Source organism: Ruditapes philippinarum, unplaced genomic scaffold (assembly GCF_026571515.1).
Source record: "Ruditapes philippinarum isolate M1 unplaced genomic scaffold, ASM2657151v2 ctg3575_1_1_1_1, whole genome shotgun sequence".
Lineage (NCBI taxonomy): Eukaryota > Metazoa > Mollusca > Bivalvia > Venerida > Veneridae > Ruditapes > Ruditapes philippinarum.
The window spans coordinates 46,764-70,737 of NW_026861127.1; the positions used below are offsets into that span (position 1 = coordinate 46,764).

Consider the following 23,974-nt stretch of genomic DNA (forward strand, 5'->3'; position numbering starts at 1 on the left):
CAGATTGTTCTGTTAACTCTGCACTTAATCACTTGATATTCCTGTAAACTTGAGTGCTCCAGTATATTGTGATATTTACCCACTGTCATGCCGCGTTTCAAGGGGTTAGAGTCGATGACTTCTAATCCAGTTACCTCTCTGGCATGGGTTTGATCCCCGGGAAATGCTTTGGTAGTTTAGCGCGGAGGAAGGTAGTCTAGTACTGGTGTAACTCTCCAGGAACGATGGTTAGGAAACTACCCGATGGTTAGGAAACTACCCGCCTATATGACTGAAATACTGTTGGGAAAAGGCGTAAAATGAAACAAACAAACAAAACTAGTTAAAGGTATTTATTTTAGAGCATCATCACTTGGCAAGATGTTATTTAAGTTATTCTTCATATTATAAGATATTTGTTACATAGCATAACTACTTGGCAAGAAGTTTTTTAAATAAAAAAGGCAGTTTGTTTAAATTCAAATGTAACTGAGACTATTGCCTTTATCCTTCCTCTGTTGTTTTGGCCTTCACAGTTACATGTATTAATTTCATTAACCAGTGGCTATATGACAGCATGTCAAGATGAAAGACATTGTTTACATGAAAGTTATTGGAAGGTTTTCAATTGGTATTTAACAGCTTTGAAAACAGAATGATTAACTGCAAGTCCAAAATGAATTGAAAATGGTATTCTATCTGTAACTTGAGCAAAATGTATACAAGACAGTTTATTTGAGAAAGTGGAGCTCGTCTCTTGTAATGGTTCATTAGTCAGAAAGTGTTTAAGCTAGAGCTGTCATCGACAGAAACAATATCAATGTATCGTTGATATTTTTCTGTCAATCAATAATCTGTACACATTTCAAAAAATCGATAATTTTGACTAATTAATTAAATGTTTAGAAATTATGAAAAATCTCACCCAAAACATACAGTAGCAGGTGTCCATATCTTAACATTATGCTGTTGTTACATAGTGGAAATATTTAATAGCAATCATGACCAAAATAGAATGGTCTGGAAAACAGTCATGCTATGGGCTTTTATAAACAAGACACTGAAAAGAACATGATTTTAAATCGGAAATCATTTAAACAGGCATGAAAGTGAATGACAGACAGGTAATTATCGATATATATTGGTGTATTGTTGATATTTGTCATCCAATATCAATATATTGTTGATATGCTTTGCACTGAATCAATGGCAGCTCTAGTTTGCACTGAATCAATGGCAGCTCCAGTTTAAGCTTATCTTCTTCATACTTTGTATACCATGTACATGCCCACTACTTTAAGAGTGCAGATAACCCATAAAAGAAATGGACACTTTTCAACATTTTGTTCTTATTAAACTTAAAATTTTGAAAAACAGATCAAAAATTTGTTTCATCTACGAGCTTGACTGAAATAACTTACACCTTTCTAAAGTTTTCTGTCTGGTAAATTTGGTAAAAAATTGATAATGTATTCAGCGTAATATTTTCAAGCAAGCTGGTTGATATATATCGTAAGCATTAATGTCATCTTGGATGTTATCTTGTGAGGCATTGCAACAATCACTAGGAATTGTGCAACAGACAGATCATACTGTAAGAGTCATCCACATGATGTGCAGGCAGCAACCTGTTTTGTCTGGATTTTATCTCCTAACTCTTAAAATGCATGAAGGGATTTCAGTGTTACTTAATACAATTAATGACCATCATGAGATGTTGTGTTGCACACATGGGTCACACTTGAAAATGCTTGCGCTTGGCAAAACTTTAAAAATCCTTTAATTATTTAAATATAACTTGAGGCACATTATTATGTTCCCCATTGTTAAACAGTGTTGCATGCAAAATTCTGAGGTCCCAATGTTTGAAATAAAGGTCAAAAGTCAGATTAATCTATAAAAGTTTTTATATGAAGTTTATAATTTATTCCATCACAAATACTCACCATTACATGCATAATCCAGGTCTTTTTGCAACAAGTTCAATGACTTTAAAGATGATGAAATGTCTAGAATTTGTCGGGAGCATTTATTACTGTTTGATGCAATTGTTCACCTTTGTGCACATGAAAGAGGTCTCAAGGTCAAAGATTAAGGTCTCCCTTGGAGGTCAGAGGAAATCACTCGTCAGGAGCAAAACTTCTACAGATATTGAGGGATTTATATACATGTACATGTATATTCGGTTTATATATAACTTAGCACATGTGTACACAATTGTGAGATGGAGTGCCACACACAAAATTACTTGAAGTAAAGATCATACATGATAACAGTACGAAAAATGTGTATAAAGAACTTTTGATCATTTTATAAATTGAGGGTATTTAACACAAATATTTACCATGATGAGTCTGAGTATTACAAGTATAATGCAGGTCCATACGTGCAAAGTCAAGGTCACTAAAAAATTAAAAATGATGAAATGTCCAGATTTGGTGTGTAACATATCTCTTACATGCATAGAGGGATTTCAGTATTACTCCAAACAAATTTTCACCATCATGTTAAGTAAAGCTGAATGCTTGAACTAGATCAAAGGTCAAGCTCACAATTTGAGGTCAGAGGAAAAAATTGTCAATGGTATAAGTATCCGTTTCTGTGTGCAAAATTCTTGTCTTGGTGAATTCTTGTGCTTCAGTCATGCATAGAATTTTGACCACATGAACATTTTTTCATTTGAATGATGGCTTTTAAAAAGTGTTTGTTTCACTTAAGTCAAATTCACTTCTCTACTAATATTTTAATACATTATCTTCATCAGAAACTTTTGTGAAAAGCATTATTTTGTGGCAATGGCATCCGCGTTGAAAATTTGAGGTCAAATGATTTCTCAAAACCACTTAAGATGTTCTCTTTATACTCTGTAATATTTCTTCACTGTCAAAATAGGAATGCATTTCTGAAGGACAGATAAACAAGTCTTTTTATTCTCAATTATTTCCCTTTTTGACTGGGATATTTCCTTTTCTCAGACTGTAAAAGGTAATTCATTTCAAACTTGCAAGTAGAATAGCCTTTGAAAAAAAATCGAGCTGAAAATGAAAAATCTGAACACTGTTTAAATGCCAAAACAATTTCCTTGTTACTACAGCATATTTCTACTTATAATTGAATGGTAAGCATTAATAAAGACACTTACATCACAAAGGCATCTTTATTGATAATAATAACAATATACATTTCAATGAAAGTATTATACATATGACTCATGTATGTTATAAACAAATATTTTGGATTAGATGTGACTGTATTCTGTTTACAGCTGAGCTAGCCATTGAAGAAACTTCATGGGTGTGTAATAAATTTTAAAGACAGAAATGTAGATGCACATTCATATAATATATATGGGTATTGTGTAATATTACACACCCTGATACGTGGATACCACAAATTGTAATGTTACAAAGGTTTAATAACAGGATTATACAATGCATTTTACAATAAGTTAAATTCTTAAGTAAATAAAATGACCAACTTGAAGTGTTAAAACCCAGAAAAAGAAACATTAAACAAACATTGTATCATATACAAAGAAATGAATGATAAATAATAAAACAAGAGCACTGCTAGGCGGAGCATTATATGCCCGAAAGTGATTATTTTTTTTAGTAAAGATGAAGCATTTGTAAGACATGGGAATTAAATAAAGTATTACCTCCTTCACAAAATAATCCTCCTTTGAAGTTTCAATATTGTGGTCCAAATGGAACTTAAGTTATGCCCCGGAAACTGTCTTCAGTTCTAAGGTAATAGTGACTTTGACCTTGTGACCCCAAATCAATAGGGGTCTTCTACCCAATATGGACAATCATACTATGAAGTTTAAACATAGTGGGCCAAATGAAACTTAAGTTATGTTCCGACAACTGTTTTCAGTTTTAAGGTCATAGTGACTTTGACCGTGTGACCCCAAAATCAATAGGAGTCTTCTACCTAATATGGACAATCATCCTATGAAGTTTGAATATTGTGGGCTAAATTAAACTTAAGTTATGCTAAAGAAACTGTTTTCAATTTCTAAGTAATAGTGACTTTGACCTTGTGACCCCAAAATCAATAGGGGTCTTCTACCCAATATGGACAATCATCCTATGAAGTTTGAACACTGTGGGCCAAATGAAACTTAAGTTATGCTCCGGAAACTGTTGTCAGTTTTAAGGTCATAGTGACCTTGACCTTTGACCTTGGGATCCCAAAATCAATAGGGGTCTTCTACCCAATATGGACAATCATCCTATGAAGTTTGAACACTGTGGGCCAAATGGAACTTAAGTTATGCTCCGGAAACTGTTTTCAGTTTTAAGGTCATAGTGACCTTGACCTTTGACCTTGTGACCCCAAAATCAATAGGGGTCTTGTACCCAATATGGACAATCATCCTATGAAGTTTGAACACTGTGGGCCAAATGGAACTTAAGTTATGCTCCGGAAACTGTTTTCAGTTTTAAGGTCTTAGTGACCTTGACCTTTGACCTTGTGACCCCAAAATCAATAGGGGTCTTCTACCCAATATGGACAATCATCCTATGAAGTTTGAATACTGTGGGCCAAATGGAACTTAAGTTATGCTCCGGAAACCAAATTGCTAACGGACGGACGTACGGACGCCAGGGGGTATAACATAATATGCCCGAAATTCTTTCGGGCATATAAAAAGTATGAAAATTAAATAACTTTTACCCTGCCTGAAATTGTGGTATGACTGTTCTTTGAATTTAGAACAAGAGGAAATGATCTGTTAATATATATTTGAATAAATGTTGCAGTTTATGTCTACAAAAATAATAAATTGATTAAACCTTGATTGAACATGAGTTAACTGGCTTTGAATTCAGAAATATCCAAAATTATGCAAATATGTTTAGTCTAAAGAGATATGTACCAAACTTAGATCTATAATAGTTGCAAAACGACTGTTGGCATTCAAATGTTTATCCAATACCTCCATCTAAAATCATCTTAAAATTACTCTGCATTTAAAGCAGCACACCTTTGCATTAGAAAAATAAATTTTCAAAAAAATCAAATTAAGAACAATATGTTTTTACAGTATAAATATTCATAATTTAGGTGAAACTTGGAATGTATAATGCAATTAATAATTATGTCTGTTTTTTTTTATTTTCACCCTGTTGTGATAAGTCATAGGTAATATCCTGTGGATAGTTAGTGATTTAAATATGGAAGCATACTATTATAAAGTTTGAATTCTGCAATCTAAAAATATTGCTGAAGGGTTTTTTAGTATTCTTAATTTACTATTAAAGTATAAATACAAGACCTGACGAGACCCTATACTGTAAGATGCTCTTGTCAAGTTAAAACATCTTGAAACCCTTTAAACTGGCTATGGACATTTCATTACTTAATGAACAAATGTATAAAAATTCAGCCTGTTGCCTATACAATTTTCTACGTACGAGACAATTTTCTGTGTATGTCAAATATTTTGTCGAGATTAGAGACCCTGTCCAAAAATAAGAAACAAACAAAGAGTATCATAATGACCCAGCATTACTCTCAAGATAATAAATGTACAATGTATATTAATTCATATTCTTGAATCAAACTGTGCATGCAGTTGTACATTAACAGAGAAACAAACATGAGCATGCGACATTGTAGTAGGACTTTAAATATGCCCGACTCTTTGGGTCCATGTAAAAATAGCTTAAGGTAATGACAGTCCAAGGAGTTTTATTATCAAAACATAACAGTCAAATAACATTTGATAGCATGTGGAAGGCATGACAAAAAAATAGTTTCTTTATTAGAGAAACAGACAATAAATGCGGAATTACCAAAACATGAGAATACGTCTAATGCAGCTTTTTTTTCATGTATTAACATCTGCAGAATTTCTCAGACTGATATAATAGCTCCCCCTGTGAGCTCACGCTTAACATGCTTCCTTCTACTGCAGAATGATGTGCAGTAGCCCTCTGACATAAAATCTTTACTTTTGTCCTTTAAAGCAGCACGCCTCCAGATTCATGTTAATTTTCATGTAAATTTTGGAAAATGTATTTAAAAGAAAAATATTGTGAGGTGAACAAATTAAGTAATAAACATATTGCAATCAGCACTTACAATCCACAAAAACAACAAAAAGTGGTTAATAGATGCAATAACAGCCCTTACTGCGTTAGTAACACAGTAGAATTATGGTGATAAAATACTGCAAAATCATTCTAAAACTGCACATGTAAAATATAACTTGGATCTTTTTTTACCTTTCTTAAAAGTTTAGTGCATTTTACTCAAAATTGATTTTCTTGAAATATTTTGGCTCATCTGGAGGCATGCAGCTTTAAACAAGTTGGCTAAATTGATGGTAATATAAACACTAGACCCAATTTCATGAAGCTCTGTTTCACCTTGATATAGCCTTTAATTTTCCTAGCACAACTTTCAGCATCATCTGTTTACTATCACAGGGCTGATCTGATACTCAGAAATGTTTTTGTGGATATCATCACTGGTATGTTGTTAAACAGATTGAAACTAAACTGTTCACGGAGTAATTATAAATCTTTAGGACTATTCTAGAATACATGCGTAGTTGTTTTAATTTCACATATTTTGATTTCTACATCTGTAAAATTGCATGATGTCATTCTATCTCGACTTTCCCAGCCATAAATTTGAAACTGCCTGCTCCTGTTTTCAAAGCTGGCAGAAGTTAATGCTGCTAGCACTGGTGAGTCATTCTCACTGCCAACATTTAAAACAGTTCAATCTGGTCATGTTTCCCATTTATACAAGATTACATTTAACACAATTAAAACTCCTCTGCCCATGGATTTTCTTCGAGATAATGTTCTATAACTTCTTTCATTGATAAATTGGGTATTAATTGAGTCTGATTTAAATCTGTTCTTGTCACAGGATCAAAATGACCAACTCTCTGAAAACAAACCAAAATAGATTATAAATAAAGGATCAAGAAGACTGACTGGTTAATTACATGTATATGTGGTGATCTTTATAAGTTTTCTTTAGTTTCTGCTGTGGGAGGGCAATAATTATGTAAAAAATCCTGGTTCTAAATCATCAATCTGGACTATGATCCTTTTCATGTTATCTTTTTATCAATGTTTTTTAACTAAACACAACAATCCAGTTGTCTTGTTTCACTTTCATTTTAATTCTCTCACATTTCTATCGAGTTGTCTTCTTTCACTTTTATTTTAATCCTCTCATATTTAACAACTTTAAAACTTTACAATCATCAACTTTTAACACACATTTAAAACTTTTTAGAATGATCACAGTGACAAAATACTAGCAAATTATACCATCATTGATTACTCTAGATGGAAAGTTGCGAATACATTCTAAACTACTAGAATATAGTAGAATCAATGCATCAATCATTTCTAGCAGTATCTAGATAATTACAAACGTTATACATCATTGATTATAAATACAAATTGTTTAACAATGTAACCGCTGAAATGAAAACCCAATAACTATTCATCAATACATATATAATCCTAACCTGTATTCAAATAATAACAAAAGGAGATAATCACAGTATTAAATATGTATGATTTTGTTAAAAGAAAGATGTGTCAATTGTTAAATCTTAACCAGTGGCACAAGATCCATCCTGTTCATCTGTCTTTCTCACCTTTCCATGACTTTATCATGAAACAATGTTAAGGTATTATCTGCAGATTCTGGCTCAACAAGAGAAAACAGTTTGTACATAATTTAAGACAAAAAAGACCTACTTGTCAGGTTGTTTTCTTCTTCACATAAAAATTCAACTCAAAGGAAATGTTTCAATGTTAGTAATCATAACCATTTGATCATGGAGACCATAGAGCAAATGATAAATAATGCATTACAACATTAGGAAATTTTATATTAAGTTTATTGAGTGTCCATGTCAATAGAACATGCATAAAATAAATCTATGCAGCATTTCATAATTCTAAATCTTTAAAAAAGTTCTTTTAAAGCAGTCAAAGATAACAAAGGTACTTGAACTCTATAAAACTCTCTCCTAACAAATTTAGATGTCACATCAGCAAAATTATCATTTCTATCTATTATTGATCAGGGAAAGATAACTGTAATTTGTAAAATTAAAGTTAAAATGGCTCACCTGTAAATGTTCAAGTATGTCTTTTTTATCATAGGTAATTCCACTAGGTGTTATCACAGGATCTCTCATTAACTCAAAACTGATTCTACCACACATACAGTCTGGTACATCTCGTTTCTATAACATATTATATACGAGTATAAGACTTAGTAACCTCTACCCTCTAGATAATGTTATACATTGTACATATATTTTAAGGAAAGCAACATCATATAACAGTATAAGTAATGATTGTAGTGTATGGACAAATCTAATCACACAGAGAATAATTCATGCTGCATATAAATGAAAATGTATTGCATGAAGATAATTTATCCCAAATTAAAGTTATGATCAATTATCATAAATAAGAAAAGAATCATTACAAGAGTACCTTGAATACTGACATGTTTGTTTTGTTTGTTTCATTTTACGCCTTTTCCCGTCATATAGGCGGGTAGTTTCCTAACCATTGTTCCTGGAGAGTTACACCAGTACTAGACTACCTTCCTCCGTGCTAAACTACCAAAGCATTACAGGGGATCAAACCCACACGAGAGAGGTAACTGGATTAGAAGTCATCAACTCTAACCCCTAAACCACGGAGACGGTTTCCTGATATGTAGTCATGTTAAGTTTTATTTCTCGTAAATATTATAAATATATATTTTCTAAATATTTCCTGTATTTCATACTTACTTGTCTTCTTTCATCAACTTGACCGAATAAATCATTGAGTTCTGCCATATGTTTATCCTGAAAAAATGAATAAATTTGATTATTTATCAACACAGAGAAGAAGTGAAATGTATGTAATGTTTAACTTTGTCATAAGGAGATAAACATCACTGTTTATATGAATTGTCAACAAAATGCTCCATTTTCATCAGTCTACAATAAACGACAAAATCCCTATTGGCATTTAGACATTTAAAATATTAGTTTTACCGGTATTTAAAAAGTGGCAAAGTTCCTATATTACAATGAGTGTTATAATTATGCTACATGCATCACTTGTAGTGTATTGTATTCCAAGAAACTTTCACGGAAACAATACTTTGCGTTTTTCATAAGTTTTGCGATTTCCTGGAGACAAAGTTTCATGCAATCATAGAGGCCTTGAATTTTGCGAATTTTATGTCGCTGGGGGTAAAGAGCATATATGTTACTAATATCACAATTGGGTTTCTGTATTTGTTCTATCTGTACCCGCAAGAAAAGACTTACATACAAAATTGACAAAACTGATTTTATTTGATCTGCAAATAATGGACTTTTACCTTGAAATAAGTATTAGTTAAGCATAGATAAAAGTTATGTATACTAAAAAAAAGTTCAGAATACTTCATACTGATATAATGAAAATCTAAGTGGTTGAAGCTACAAATGTTCGCGGATTTGTTACATGCAACTTTTTCGTGGATACTAACATTCGCGGAACTATATCTTCCACGAAAATCTCACATGAAAGATCTTTTCAGTAATTTTAGTTAGAGCAGACTGCAAGGGTTAATCAACCATACTTTCTGATTCTGTATTCAAACATAGTTTCAGCTGTAAACCCCAATGCTCTAAAAAACATACTAGTTTATTTTTATTCCAACAATATTTATTGTAACATTTACTATTACCTGTTCCTCCTCTAACACTCTAATTTGTTTATCACAGTCTGAATCTGACAGTTTATTTTCTCCTGCATTCTCTATCAATTTATCTTTCCTTCTGTAAAAAACAAGAGTAAAATATATGTATACACTGTATAACTATTGATGTTTTTCATTCTTCCTGGATAATTTTATAGGCCTAACATGTTTTTAAGAAACCTGTTCCATGACCAAATTGATAGTAAAATAACAACCAATGACATGCGCCTCACCACTGTTGATCTAAATCCCACCAAGGACTCTGGATGTTTATGCTGATTTATGAAAGGCTCCAAATGTCTACCTCTACCAATGAGCTGCAAAGTCACCATGCAAAGTGACTTGAAACCAAACCATAGGCAAAAGAAAATGTTCCCGTATGTGTAACTATAATCTCTGCTACAATATTGTCCCATCTGACACTCTGATGTTTTCACCATGTGATATGCTTAATATATGACACAACAATCTGCTGTTTATTAGTCCTGAATTTAAAATGAAAATGTTTTAAGCCAAATTATTCTACAGCAAGTCATCTATATTGTGAGCTGTTCATATACCACCTGTCAATAATACTAGGTATACAGTTTTAAAGTAATTGTGGGACAGACATTCAATGATTGGAAATGTATAGCTACACCCTAGTAAATTTAAATAAATGATTAATAACAGAATTAATTTGTCTAAAGTGAGATTTCTGAGAATGTTTGGTAAGTTTGCAATCTTAAGACAAGTCTCTGATTAGTAACAGAAAGTAAATTGAAATATTTCTAAGTTCTAACCAACATAAATACATGTTATACTATGGATGTGCAAAGTAGTTGCTGGATCTCATATTGATGTTAACAGTATTAGTCAACTTTATAGTCATAAGATAATACGAATTTTGTAGTTTACACAGATAACTTAAATAAAAGTTGCACTTTTATTATTATTACAATGAGAATTACTAATGTAAAATAACAAGATAGAAAGTTCTAAAGATTTACATGTTGAATTAGGCACATGTAAATTTAAAGTGACATTATGCTCATATGTTCATTATCAAGTTGAGCTAAATTAACTATATATTTTAAAACCTTTACTAACAGTGATTGACCAACAATTGATATTGAAAAATGTTTAGGATAAAATATAAAGCTGTCCCACTCTATAGGTAAATTTCGATGGATAAATATAGAAATTTCCATGGGCTGCTTGAGTTATTTATCATTCATGCAAAGTTAATTACAAAATTGAAAGGAATTATGGCAAAATTTAATTTAACTTATTTTGACTTTCACCTGCACACTCATTTTATACTTTAGCATGATTAATGTCATTTTAACATTTTGCTGTTAAAAAAATTCCATATTGAAAATCAATATAAATATTTTACGAAACCCTCACATTTCTTACTATTATAGTAGAACTCGATTAATTATTATTCCTACATGTGTATTTTCTATATTGTATTAATTTGCATAATATTGATGTATGTACTATTCTTTGCACATGTTTAAGTATTGTTGGTTAAAACAATAAACAGAGGCCATACCTTATAGTATGGTATGGCCATTAAACACAATTTGATAGTTTGTTATTCCTCGCGTGGCGGTTCATAAATATAAGCTATGCCGAAAAGCATCAGCGAACTTTATGCGCCGCCACGGGAGGTACGGGTTTTAGCCGTTCGTAGAGACGGCTGAACGGATAATAGCCCTACATAAAATCGTCTTGAACCAGTTAGCAATTACTAAGAAGCGTAGAAAGAGGAAGCAAAAATTTTACCCTCCTCCACCCCCTTCACCACAACAAAATTTTCAAAGGGTCTCAGTGTAACCCACATATTTCAGTGATTGTTAGAAAGATAGGCAGTATTTACTTTTTTATACATGCAATACTTTCTGTAACACTTGTAATGTTAATGATTATGTAGGCGTTTTTCTTACGAAACCCTCACATTTCTTACTATTATAGTAGAACTTGATTAATTATTATTCCTACATGTGTATTTTCTATATTGTATTAATTTGCATAATATTGATGTATGTACTATTCTTTGCACATGTTTAAGTATTGTTGGTTAAAACAATAAACAGAGGCCATACCTTATAGTATGGTATGGCCATTAAACACAATTTGATAGTTTGTTATTCCTCGCGTGGCGGTTCATAAATACATTTATACATAAATAAGGTACCATTCATAAAGTTAAACCAATGAACACATACATCATTTAATTTACTTTAAATAACTAAATTCAAGGTTGATGTTGGCATGTGAAAAATTTATTTAAGCAACAAAATAAAAGATAGTCAAATAATTATAATTATAAATTTTAATTCCTGCTGTTGCCATTCAATACCAAAAGGTTCATTATTGCAATGAAACAAAATGTGTTAATTTTACTTATTATACTTGAACATATAGATAACTAATATAGTAATTAAAGGATTTAAGATTTTTCAAGAGATAGCATGTTTGAGTTGTTACCATGACAGACTAACAGACTAGTAATCTAAGGATTGAACACAGTGTGGGTTCAAACACCTTCAGGGGCAAACGGTCATTTCCATCAGCAACAAACATCCATTGCTAAGTGGTTGGTTCCAGGACTGGATTACATTGTGTGTCTATAAGCTTATAGCTTCCTTCATAATCAAAATAATATATAAAATTTGAGCCGCGTCACGACAAAACCAACATAGTGTGTTTGCGACCAGCATGGATCCAGACCAGCCTGCGCTCTGCGCAGTCTGATCAGGATCTATGCTGTTCGCTATCAGTTTCTCTACTTGTAATAGGGTTGGTAAGCGAACAGCATGGATCCTGATCAGACTGCGCGGATCCATGCTGGTCGCAAACGCACTTTGTTGGTTTTGTTGTGACGCGGCTCAAATTCTGTATTTTTAACTTATTTCTAGTACATGTACCTTTCAATATCATCCCTAATCAATTTGTTTAAATATGACTGTAGATCTATTTCCTGCTGTATACGTTTATCTTCTAACTGACTCCATCTTTTTCTCTTGGCAAGTCTTAGAGCACTAGTTATATCATCTCCAAAATTCTTTCTTGAATCTTTAGCTAGTTCATTTGCTATGGATATAAAAAGAATAATTAAGAATGAACATTTATATTCTTTAAACTGTAATTTGTATCCAAATCTAGTCATCCTTACATTTTATTCTGATTTATAATATAACCAGTCATCAGATTTAGCACTGGCCCGGTGGCCCATGGCCAGTAAAAATTAGTTCAGGCCAGTGAAAATTTTAAGAAAATTTAGTTAAATATCTAGTAGAATAAATTCAAAACTGGAATTCGGGTTAGTAAATTCAAAATCTTAAATTCATTGACTGTATAACAGCAATTTTAATTTGCTTTTTGCACTATGATAATAAAAGAATAATCACTGAAAAAATCTTAAACAAGATCACAATTACATTGTAATAAGAATTATAATTATATACACTGAATATTTATCATTCTGTATGTAAGCTAGTATACCTCGTTTTAGGCAAGCTATAGCCTCATCATGGTGATTTTGTTCTGTAAGAGCAAGTCCCATAAAGTAGTGACCTTTGACCAGGGTTTTATCCAGTTCTAAAGCTCTACGACAATCCTGTACTGCATTCTCCCAGTGTTTCTGTTTTATGTAGCAAAGTGCTCGGTTTGTGAAGTATGTTGCCGTGTATGGATTTTTAATCTGAAAGAAGTGTTTATAGAAAGATCATAAGACTTCAAAGATCAAAAACTCCTACAACTTATTTCTTACACATGAAATGTGATATTAAATAATTTTAATTATCAAATTTCAATGACACTTTTCAATCTCTACAGTCCTGGTTATTCATATTCTATTATAAGAATGTTCATCACACTGAATACTAAAAATCCTATAGAATAAAATTTGCCCTCAAATAATTTGCATTTAGACGTAAAAAAAGTTTTATACATAACTTTTGGCACAATAACAAAATAACTATTAAACAAATGATAATTACATGAAGACTGGATGCGCGAAAAACTGAAAATGATATTTTTATAAACGCACATTCTCTGTTGGTGTAACAACAATTAAATCTATTGTCTGCTTCTGAATGAGCAAACAAACCGGTGCCACATTTTCCCAATTTGATAAAAACAAAATCATACATGAATTTCTTTTTAAACAAGAGCTATCACCCAAGTGATGAATGCCCCCCGAAAAGGTTTCTTAAGCATGCAAGTATTATGAAAAGAAAAGAGAATGAAAGTAACTTATTTCTTAATATTGTTCTTGTGAAGTAAAGTGCTATTTATAGCAAACTTAACACCTTTGGACAAGGGTCTTGAACGCAACACATCGTCTTGATGTGGTTGACATTTTAAAATCCTTTGATGCATGACAAAGTTACAGTCTAGACACAAATAAAGTGGGGATGTACAGACAGACAGATGGATAAAGACAGAGGTGCGATTTTAATATGCTGCCCTTCTGGGGCATAAAAAGTGGCTGAGTCCACCTTTTTAGCTCACCTGTCACAAAGTGACAGGGTGAGCTTTTGTGATCGCTTTTCGTCCGTCGTCCGTCCGTCCGGCGTCCGTAAACTTTTGCTTTAAATGACATCTCCTCATAAACCACTGAGCCAATTTCATCCAAACTTCACAGGAATGTTCCTTTGGTGGTCACCTTTAAAAATTGTTCAAAGAATTTAATTCCATGCAGAACTCTGGTTGCCATGGCAACCGAAAGAAAAATCTTTAAATATCTTCTTTTAAACAACCCTAACAGCTAGAGCTTAGATATTTGGCATGAAACATCTTATAGTGAGTGTCTACCAAGTCTGTTCAAATAAAAGCCCTGGGGTCAAAATTGGCCCCGCCCCGGGGGGTCATTGATTTTCCCTATATTCATATAGTAAAAACTTAAAAAATCTTCTTTTAAAGAACCCAAAGAGCTAGAGCTAAGATATTTGGCATGAAACATATTCTAGTGAGTGTCTACCAAGTTTGTTCAAATAAAAGCCCTGGGGTCAAAATTGGCCCCGCCCCGGGGGGTCATTGATTTTCCCTATATGCATATAGTAAAAACTTAAAAAATCTTCTTTTAAAGAACCGCAAGAGCTAGAGCTTAGATATTAAGCATGAAACATCTTCTAGTGAATGTCTACCAAGTTTGTTCAAATAAAAGCCCTGGGGTCAAAATTGGCCCCGCCCCAGGGGGTCATTGATTTTCCCTATATGCATATAGTAAAAACTTAAAAAATCTTCTTTTAAAGAACCCAAAGAACTAGAGCTAAGATATTAAGCATGAAACATCTTCTAGTGAGTGTCTACCAAGTTTGTTCAAATTAAAGCCCTGGGGTCAAAATTGGCCCCGCCCCAGGGGGTCATTGATTTTTCCTAAATGTATATAGTAAACTTAAAAAATCTTCTTTTAAAGAACCATAAGAGCTAGAGCTTAGATATTTGGCATGAAACATCTTCTAGTGAATGTCTACCAAGTTTGTTCAAATAAAAGCCCTGGGGTCAAAATTGACCCCGCCCCAGGGGGTCATAGATTTTCCCTATATGCATATAGTAAAAACTTAAAAAATCTTCTTTTAAAGAACCCAAAGAGCTAGAGCTAAGATATTTAGCATGAAACATCTTCTAATGAGTGTCTACCAAGTTTGTTCAAATAAAAGCCCTGGGGACAAAACTGGCCCCGCCCTGGGGGTCATTGATTTTCCTTATATGTGTATGGCAAAAACTTAAAAATCTTCTTTGAAAAAACCCAAATAGCTAGAGTTTAGATATTAAGCATGAAACATCTTTAAGTAAATATCTACAAAGTTTGTTCAATTAAAAGCCTGGGGGTTAAAACTGGCCCTGCCCCAGGGGTGTCATTGTTTTTAACTATATGTGTATAGTAAAAACTTTAAAAATCTTCTTTTAAAAAACCCAATGAGCTAGAACTTAGATGTTTAGCATGAAACATCTTCTTATGGGTGTCTACCAAGTCTGTTCAAATAAACAAATAAAAGCCCTTGGGTAAAAATTGGCCCGGGGGTTGGGGGGGGGGGGCCTATATACAGGTGAGCGACCTCAGGGCCATCATGGCCCTCTTGTTTCTATGAGTTACAACTTGATCAACATATCAGTGAAAAAGTGTTACCAACATCTTATAAAGAGCTGAAAGTTTAATACCTAAGAAAATTAAGATATTGTTAATCACCGTGATAAGACGTGCTAGGATATGTTTCGTAAATATGGTTTTCTCATCTTAATGTGCAGTTTTTTATACATGACAGATATAAAGAATTATTTTTATTTAGATCTGTTTGCCATTTGATGTTGGTTCAGACCAATAATAACTTGTCAGCGAAATTTTACCAAAAAAACTTTAACTTTCAGTTCAATTCTGAGTATATTTCTTTATTATCTTTTGCATATTTTTCTATTTTATGTGCCCCAGTTCATGTTAAAATTTCAAATTTATAAGTTTTTGTATCATACCCACTGCGAAACCTAACCAAAACAACACAAATTAACCTCATTATAATTCACAGATCATTTTTTCATAATAAATTCTTGTTCATTATTCAATAAAACATATATTTCAACATCATTCTACACCATTTAAAGTATCAAAATACTAAGTAGGTCACTGCAAAACATTAGTTACATTGACATTAATGTCTGCCATGACACTTAAGAGATATGCAAGAATATGCAGACATGTATATATTGAACATCTTTGTGAATTTCAACACTTTTTAGTGCTCAGTATTTATTGTCTAAATAAAACAATGCAATCTTCCATGTATTTAAAAAATATAAACAACATAAACAACAGTATAACTGTTGTATATGAGTTGTCTTTTACACAAAGTATTGATGACTGACACTTCTTTACACTTTTACTCTGCTTATCTTCTCAATACCATTGGTAAGTTTAAACTGGTGGTGGCGCAATAGCTCAATTGGTTAGACCAATGATTATCACTCAATATCACTCCTGAGGTCCAAGGTTTGATCCCGGGTTATAACCTTGGGATTTTTCAGAGACACTTTCAGTGTTTCCCACCTACCTAGAGGTGTACTGGTAAGAAATCCAGGTAATCCTATCATGTATCAGTCCTATTTACTGGGCATGTAAAAGAACCATGGGGTTTATTCAATAAGAGCTAGGAACTGGTTCCCGAATTCCCTTATATCTCATATCTGTCTCTTGAAATTGTATACAATGTATACCTGCTTAGAGTGATCGTAAACGATTTTAAAGCAGTATGATGTAGAACTAGACATTCTCTTCAACAATACTGTTGAGGAAAGTTTTTTCACGTGATAGATGCAAGCAGAAACATTTAATAAACATATTTAAAAGTCAACAATTTTACTATATATATTCTTCCATTTTAATTTTATCATGAGATTTTTTTATTACTGTACATTAATTTTATGTTTAGACCGATTAGACGCAATTTGCAGTTATAATAACCTTCTTTTATCAAAAAAAGGATGTTTCACAAAAGTTATTCTGGGGCTGATTTAGATAGTTTTGAGGTAAATTTGACTAATTTTGGGACAGATTCGACTTAGGACCCAAGGCCGTCGTCGATGGTCCGGCCGGACCAATATTTTGGCCAAAAATGAGTAAAAAAAGAACACAAAAACAAAAAAAAACATGCATCGCTGATTAGCAATTTGACACTTAACTGGCCCCTTATGCAATGCGCGGTAATATACAAACATGACACGAAGAAACAACTGGACACAATTAATTGACCAGGTATATGTAGGGGTCCTACAAAGTCAAGTTTGAGTACCTTTTCGGTGTAATGTTTGCACACGACATCCTAGCATTGACAGACAACCTCAGCAAATCTCCTCAACAAGTTTCATTGTCAGCATCCGAGGGCCAGCGGCTAGCAAAGCGGACTCTAGATAGTTTGATAGACATGAGATCAGACGACAGTTTTGATTCTTTATAGATTAAACTTCAAAGTTGGTGTTAACGATCCAAATGTTCCGCAGAAGAGAAAGGCGCCCACACGATTCGAGATGGGGCACAGTGTTGGCTACAACCCCGTTACAGTGCAGGACGTGTTCCGGCCTAAGTACTTTGAAGCAATCGATCTTGCCATCGCCAGTATTAAAGAGATTTGACCAACCGGGATATCGTGGAGAATTTACTTAAAAAGGCCGCACAACCTTTGAAGACTGAGTCCACTAGAGAACTTGGTTTTGTTTGTGATTTCTGTGGTAACGATATTAACCGAGACATCTTAGATGTGCAGCTTCACATTTTGACAAATCAGAAAATAGTACTGTTACTCTACCCGGCTTTTGAAATTTGCGTCAGAACAGTCGGTGCTAGACTGAGCACTGTTCGTTGTGTTGTTAAAGATTTTGTTTGTAATGCCTGCTACTAATGCTACCAGTGAAAGGACATTCTCGGCGTTCAGAAGAATTAAGACATACCTGAGATCAACAATGTCTCAAGTACGTTTGAACAATCTAATGGTGTTAACTGGACAGATCTACTCAACTTACATGTAATTGCCAATGAGTTCATCACTACCAGAGCACGACGGCGTTGTGTTTTTGGAAAATTTACATAAAATGAGACTCTGTGTTGTGTAAGATTATTGTTAACAAAATACAAGTTACTGCTAAACAAAAAGTGGTTATTGTTGACTCGTAATGAACTATTCTTCCATCATGTCATTGATTGTTATTTAAGCTTATACCAATGTGTGATTTATGCTAAACAATAATCCATGTACTGTAATATTTCTTTTATTTGTTTATTTATAATCATCAGATAAAAATGCATTTAAAGAATTATAATAACATCAGTTATTGTTTATTTTTCATTTGCCAAATATCAATTACATGTATTCATCTTTTATGTACACCTGTCCGTCCGTCATGCGAACCTTAAATTTCACCCTTAAAACTTACGACGCACTTAAATCTGTAAAAAATCGTTGACATATTACTATAACATGTACTAGCGGCAAGCTGTAAACTGTGCCAAATATACGGTAAAACGCCCCTGACAGCATCCTAGAATAAAAAATTTTCCGGGGGGAGCATGCCCCCCTACCCCCGTAGATTCTACCTAAAACCAATCAAATTGGCCGCACCAATCACAAAATCGTGACGACGGGCCTGGGACCAGTTTGACTTGGGGCCAATCTGACTTTGGGCTGATTTGACTTTTTAAGTAGTTTGTTAACGCAACAGCATGTCTGTTGAAAATGTCCGACACCTGTAATCACTACAAGTAAAAACAGTCTGCTAATTTGTCACTGAAAAGTAGAAGTAAAGAGCAACAAGGAATTATTTTCCTTGAGTTGTTCTACCATAGTAGTCCATTACTGCTTTCCTGGGTCTGGCCCTGGGATAGTCTCAATATTTCGACGGCAAGACAGACCGATTTTATAATATGATATTTCATAGATGTCTGTCTTTTTGTCGCGAAGGGGGACCACCGAATATACAAAAAAGCCCTAAAGCGCACAATTTGTTGGGCTAGCCCTGGGATGACTGACATAAGCTATTATAAATCATTTATAAACTCACAATGGCTTTTGAATAGCATCCAATGGCCTCATCATATTTCCTTGCGGTAAAAAAACGATTTCCCTGTTCTTTTAAGTCAGAGTCTGTCATACTTTATTCTTTTTTTCCGCTATTATTTGTTTTCCTTTCAATCTAAGTTGTCAGACGCTTATTCAAGAAGCATCATTTTTTACCGGGGATCATCTAATATTTAAAATTTATAATAATCTAGATTTTACTTTGTGTCTATCATTTCAATCTTCCAAGCTTCTTTAGTCATAAAGAAACAGTTGCTAAATTTACATATTTACAAGTAACAAAAAACACTATAAATTTCTATCGAGTGTCTAAAATTATAAATTTATGAAATAACTTATCCTGCAATCAAGGGAAGCTACTCGTCAAATTTATTTTCTATCAAACAAAGCGAAAAAAAACACAAAAATCCAAAAAGAAATGACAGAAATAACACTCCGATACGATGCGATTCAGAAAAGGTTTATTGATATATTGTCTTTGAAGTCTTTCTTTTTTAATTTAGATTTGTGTTTTAAACATAGATAGTGCAACATTTTTTCTTTCATGATCCAGTTTTCTGACCCCACCCACTCATTTTGTAATATGAAAAAGGCAAAGCCTCAAAGCGAGCTCGATTTACTTTTACCTTGAAATAGCATTAAATATTCGTTCATTTTTATTTTACATTTTCCGTTTTAAAATTGTCAATTGTTATTTTATACACTGCTTCCATTTATTCTGGTTCCCCCTTTCTATTAATATAGTTCCTATATATACTGACAACATCACTAATTCCGCGTCATCACTTATCTCACGGTAATGGCATATTTTCATGTGACCATTGTTATAGCGAGCTCGACGAGCTGGCCCGAAGGGCCTGCTCGCAAAGCGAGCTTTACGGTAACGCGAGTACCTGATGGTTTTGAAAACTTTCGTCCAAAGTACCGAATTGGACACATCGCAACTTTTCGAATTTAAAGATAATGATAAAAACTAAGGAATTCTGACTGAAAACGGATGTGTAGACTGGTCACCCGCGCACGTCTATGGGAACCATAATTGGACAGGGAACCAGAATAACGGAAGCTGTGTATAAAAAATGAAAATCGAAGGCGCCATTTTGTTTGAAATCTGATAAAAAAAAACATTTTTTTGTCGAATTTTGTTGTGAAAACTATCTAGAATGAAAGAAAATGGTCTAACTAAGAAAATGAATCCGAACACCAATATCTTTTATTCAGTCGTTAACGCTGTACAGACGTTTAAAGTATTGTTTACGTGACGTCACAATGTAGCGCCAAACAGTACGTGCAAAACAAACAAATCAAGTACGCTATTTTAATCTTTATTTCGCTTGAAAAATTATAGAGTGAAAGAAAATAAACAAAGTTTTATCAACGTTTTCAAAACTCGTTATTCATTTCACGACAGGGGCGGAGCCATATTTAACACAGTACGTATGACGTCACACGCACTCGTTACTGCATTTCAAATAAAAATGAGCGATTATTTATACTATTTCACGTAAAAAGTACATCAAGCTCGCTTTGAGGCTTTGCCTTTTTCATATTAATTGGCCAGAATTGACATTTTTTATTCAACCACCTTAACAACAAAGTTTTTGTGCAAAATAATTTAAATCTATAGATTTTTACGTAAAACTGAACAACATTTTACAAACTTCTGCAAAAAACAACAATAGTCCATTAAATTTGTGCATATGTCTGAAACAATCATCATTTTCTAAATGTTCTTGTTTGTTGAAAAAATAAATTTTGAGTTACAATGTAAAGATACTTTTAATATTTAAAATTATGCAAAATAACTTTAAGAAATTTTAACAGAAACAAGAAAAACTGAAATAAAACACCATTACCGCGAGGTAAATGATGACATACTGTTTTCAAAATGGCCGACACACGTTTTACATCTGACAAATTAAAACTAATTTTGATTGAATATATTGTTGTTTCATTGTGTCATATAACAGAAAAATGACTAAATGATACAGTTTATAACAGTTTTTGTTATGTAAGTTTATTGTTTGTGTTCTTTACTGTTTTAAAGTGTTAAGTACCGTGAACTAAGAGGAGCACAGTATAAGTGCGCAGGACACCAGTCTACGCTTCCGTTTTCAATCAGAGTACATCGGCTTTTATCGTTATCTTGTAATTCGAAAAGTTGCGATGTGTCCAATTCGGTACTTCGGACGAAAGTTTTCAAAACCATCACTTGGCAGGTACTCGCGTTACAGTAAAGCTGGCTATGCGAGCAGGCCCTTTGGGCCAGCTCGTCGAGCTCGCTAATAAGAAATTAAGGCAAAGCCTCAAAGCTAAATCTCAGACAGAAGTTATCTTACATACAAATGTGAGATAGATAGATTTAATTTATACGATATTGAGTTGCTTTAAAAATCTAATTACTTTGCCTGTGATTAAATCTAGTGCATTGAACATCGCAATATCGATATACCATCAATATTCATCATCCGATACAATATCTATACACACTTTCACATATCGATACAAGCTAAAAAAAATTTTATTTCTGTAAATTAATATATCTCTATTTTGGCTTATAAGACAGTGATTTTTTTTCCAATTTTCAAAACAACCTGTGGCTTTCTGAAGGGGAAAATATAGTGTGATGAATCAAAAAAGGGGGAAAACCTGAAATCAAATTCCAACAACTGAAAATGGAATTTACCCACACTTTTTAATATGGAAAAAAAATAATAACAATTCAATTTTACATGCATGGAACATAGCAGAGGCTATATATCAGGACAGATTTCTGTCTTCTGGATAATAAAAGTCAGATGCTGTTAAGTCATGGTTCTGGTAAGGAAGAGCACGAGGCATTTTGGGGAAAATGTTAGCATTTTTAGGGGAAAATATACCTATTTTGGGCTAGGGGAAACAGCCTTTATTCGGCTGTAAAATACAGTGAAAAAAATCACTGTAAGAGAAGTCACTTTTTTTTGTTTTCTTGGCAAACTTGAAATTTAAACTCTGTTTTCAAATGTCAGTGACAAAAATAACAGAAAAAACAAACTTTCTGTTTGTTTGTAGTATTTGTAATGTGTAATACAAGCATGTATAACACTATGATCCCAATTTATAACACATATATAAATGTTTTTCTTTGTATCTACTGTCAAAGTCGATATATCGATGTATCGTCAATATTTGTCTCTCGATATATCACTACAATATTTTCCATCAATGACAGCACTTATTAAATCTTAGCCTGTTATCCTGTTGTGAAGCAGTCAATTTTTTAGTTTTGGTTTCCAAAATTTTTTAAGCTTCTTTTTTTTTCTTGTATTTCATCTGATGCAGCATTGAAGTTTGGAGCAGAACCATTGTGAAACCTAACCAAAATTATTTTAATATCGATTTATACATTTTAAAGTATCAAAATATTAACACTGTCATTAAAGTTGCCTATTTAACTGTGAAACATCAATTACATTGAGGCAGTCAGCCATGACATTAAGGAGTTATGTGAGACCTCTTATATAAATGACGTAATTTTTGGGAATCGATTTAACTTAAGTCATGTACTATATTTCGAACATCTTTGTTGTCATGATTTCAATATTTATAATTCAAGATAATGCTTTTATTTATTTTCTAATTTTATTTTTTAATATTTTAATAAAATTGAACACAAAAGTCAATATCTTTAAAAAAAGTAATTTATAAAAAGGTTAGAGGCACATTGGTTCTGTTTTCTTACCCATCTGCACAAATTAACCCTTAAAGGTCAATCCCGTAATCATATGGTATGGTCAAACATTTTTGCTTTATTCATACTAGAACATTGTATTCTTCCTCACTACAAAAATTAGTGAATAGTAATTAAGGTGAATCATATAATGGGAGCACTTTGAGCCCAGTGGGGTAATTTTATTGCAGCATGGGCATGTCCACGTAATAGCAAGCTCAAAGAGCAGGCCCTTTCCAAACAAGAAAAGGATTTCATTTAACAGGATCTTGTTTAGTTATCGGGATTAGGATTATTGTCATCATGGGTACCCATCAATCTAAATTACACATTGATGATTGTTGGAGAATTAAACACACCGAAAGCTTTTGTTGTAAAACTATTTATATAAATTAAACAAAAAAAGATTTGTTTTCTGTATCAGGACTGCATTCCTTTTCTTGTCATTGTTGCTTAGGCCATACAAATGAAAACAGTTTTCACGATGTCACTGTGCTTGACTTTAGACATGATTTAATTGTTGTTTTTGTTGTTATGAAATTAAAAAAGGATCTGCACTGTGTTTGTGTTTCAGTATTGGGGGCTCTGATGCCTATTACAATGATGCTATAGAACAAGCTGCAAGCTTCAATGTTAGATTAAAGAATGATCGTAAAATGAGACTGCCATTCCTTGACTCACAAACTGGTGTAGCTCAAAGTCATACAGATCTATGGCATACATACAGGCACAGGCAACCAGGTGAGTAATATTCTAACTTCATTGGGATTGTATTGATTTTTGACTGTTCTGCAGAGTTTAAGTGACCTAAAAAATTATTTACTGTTACTTACATGCATATTCAATGATATATGCCTTTCTGTAGCATGCAACAACAAATCCAAGTTCTGCCCTTGTATACAGACTTGATTACATGTTATTATTGTACACAGTTGTCTTGATTAAAAAATTTTGAGAAGTTTGTCTAACTCTGCTGCAAAAAGATAAAAAA

The 23,974-nt window shown here is 33.0% G+C and overlaps 2 protein-coding genes across 8 annotated transcripts in view; one reads left to right on the forward strand and one right to left on the reverse strand.

Annotated features, from left to right (window-relative positions):
• Nucleotides 1-3,122: 3,122 nt before the first annotated feature.
• On the reverse strand, nucleotides 3,123-19,481 carry LOC132714601 (E3 ubiquitin-protein ligase CHIP-like). Of its 3 annotated transcripts, none has more exons than XR_009623581.1 (8): nucleotides 19,258-19,481; nucleotides 13,210-13,408; nucleotides 12,633-12,798; nucleotides 9,706-9,796; nucleotides 8,774-8,830; nucleotides 8,096-8,212; nucleotides 4,456-6,889; nucleotides 3,123-4,303 (listed from the first exon to the last, which is right to left on the reverse strand). XR_009623581.1 is itself a non-coding variant. In XM_060697496.1 (7 exons), exons 1-7 carry the CDS (start codon nucleotides 19,345-19,347, stop codon nucleotides 6,764-6,766), a joined length of 846 nt encoding a protein of 281 aa, XP_060553479.1. In that variant the 5' UTR covers nucleotides 19,348-19,481; the 3' UTR covers nucleotides 3,123-6,763. The 3 variants fall into 3 exon arrangements, 1 of the variants encoding a protein (XP_060553479.1); XR_009623582.1 differs by having other exon boundaries at nucleotides 3,123-3,745; nucleotides 4,021-6,889; XM_060697496.1 differs by having other exon boundaries at nucleotides 3,123-6,889.
• Nucleotides 19,482-19,573: 92 nt separating this feature from the next.
• The window catches only part of LOC132714600 (zinc finger protein DPF3-like), a 37,120-nt gene continuing 32,719 nt past the window's right edge, over nucleotides 19,574-23,974 (forward strand). For all 5 annotated transcript variants that reach the window (XM_060697490.1, XM_060697491.1, XM_060697492.1 and 2 more), the window contains exons 1-2: nucleotides 19,574-19,733; nucleotides 23,558-23,724. In XM_060697490.1, the coding sequence (XP_060553473.1) occupies nucleotides 19,693-19,733; nucleotides 23,558-23,724 (208 nt within the window). In that variant the 5' untranslated portion in view covers nucleotides 19,574-19,692. The remainder of the gene's footprint in view (nucleotides 19,734-23,557; nucleotides 23,725-23,974) is intronic.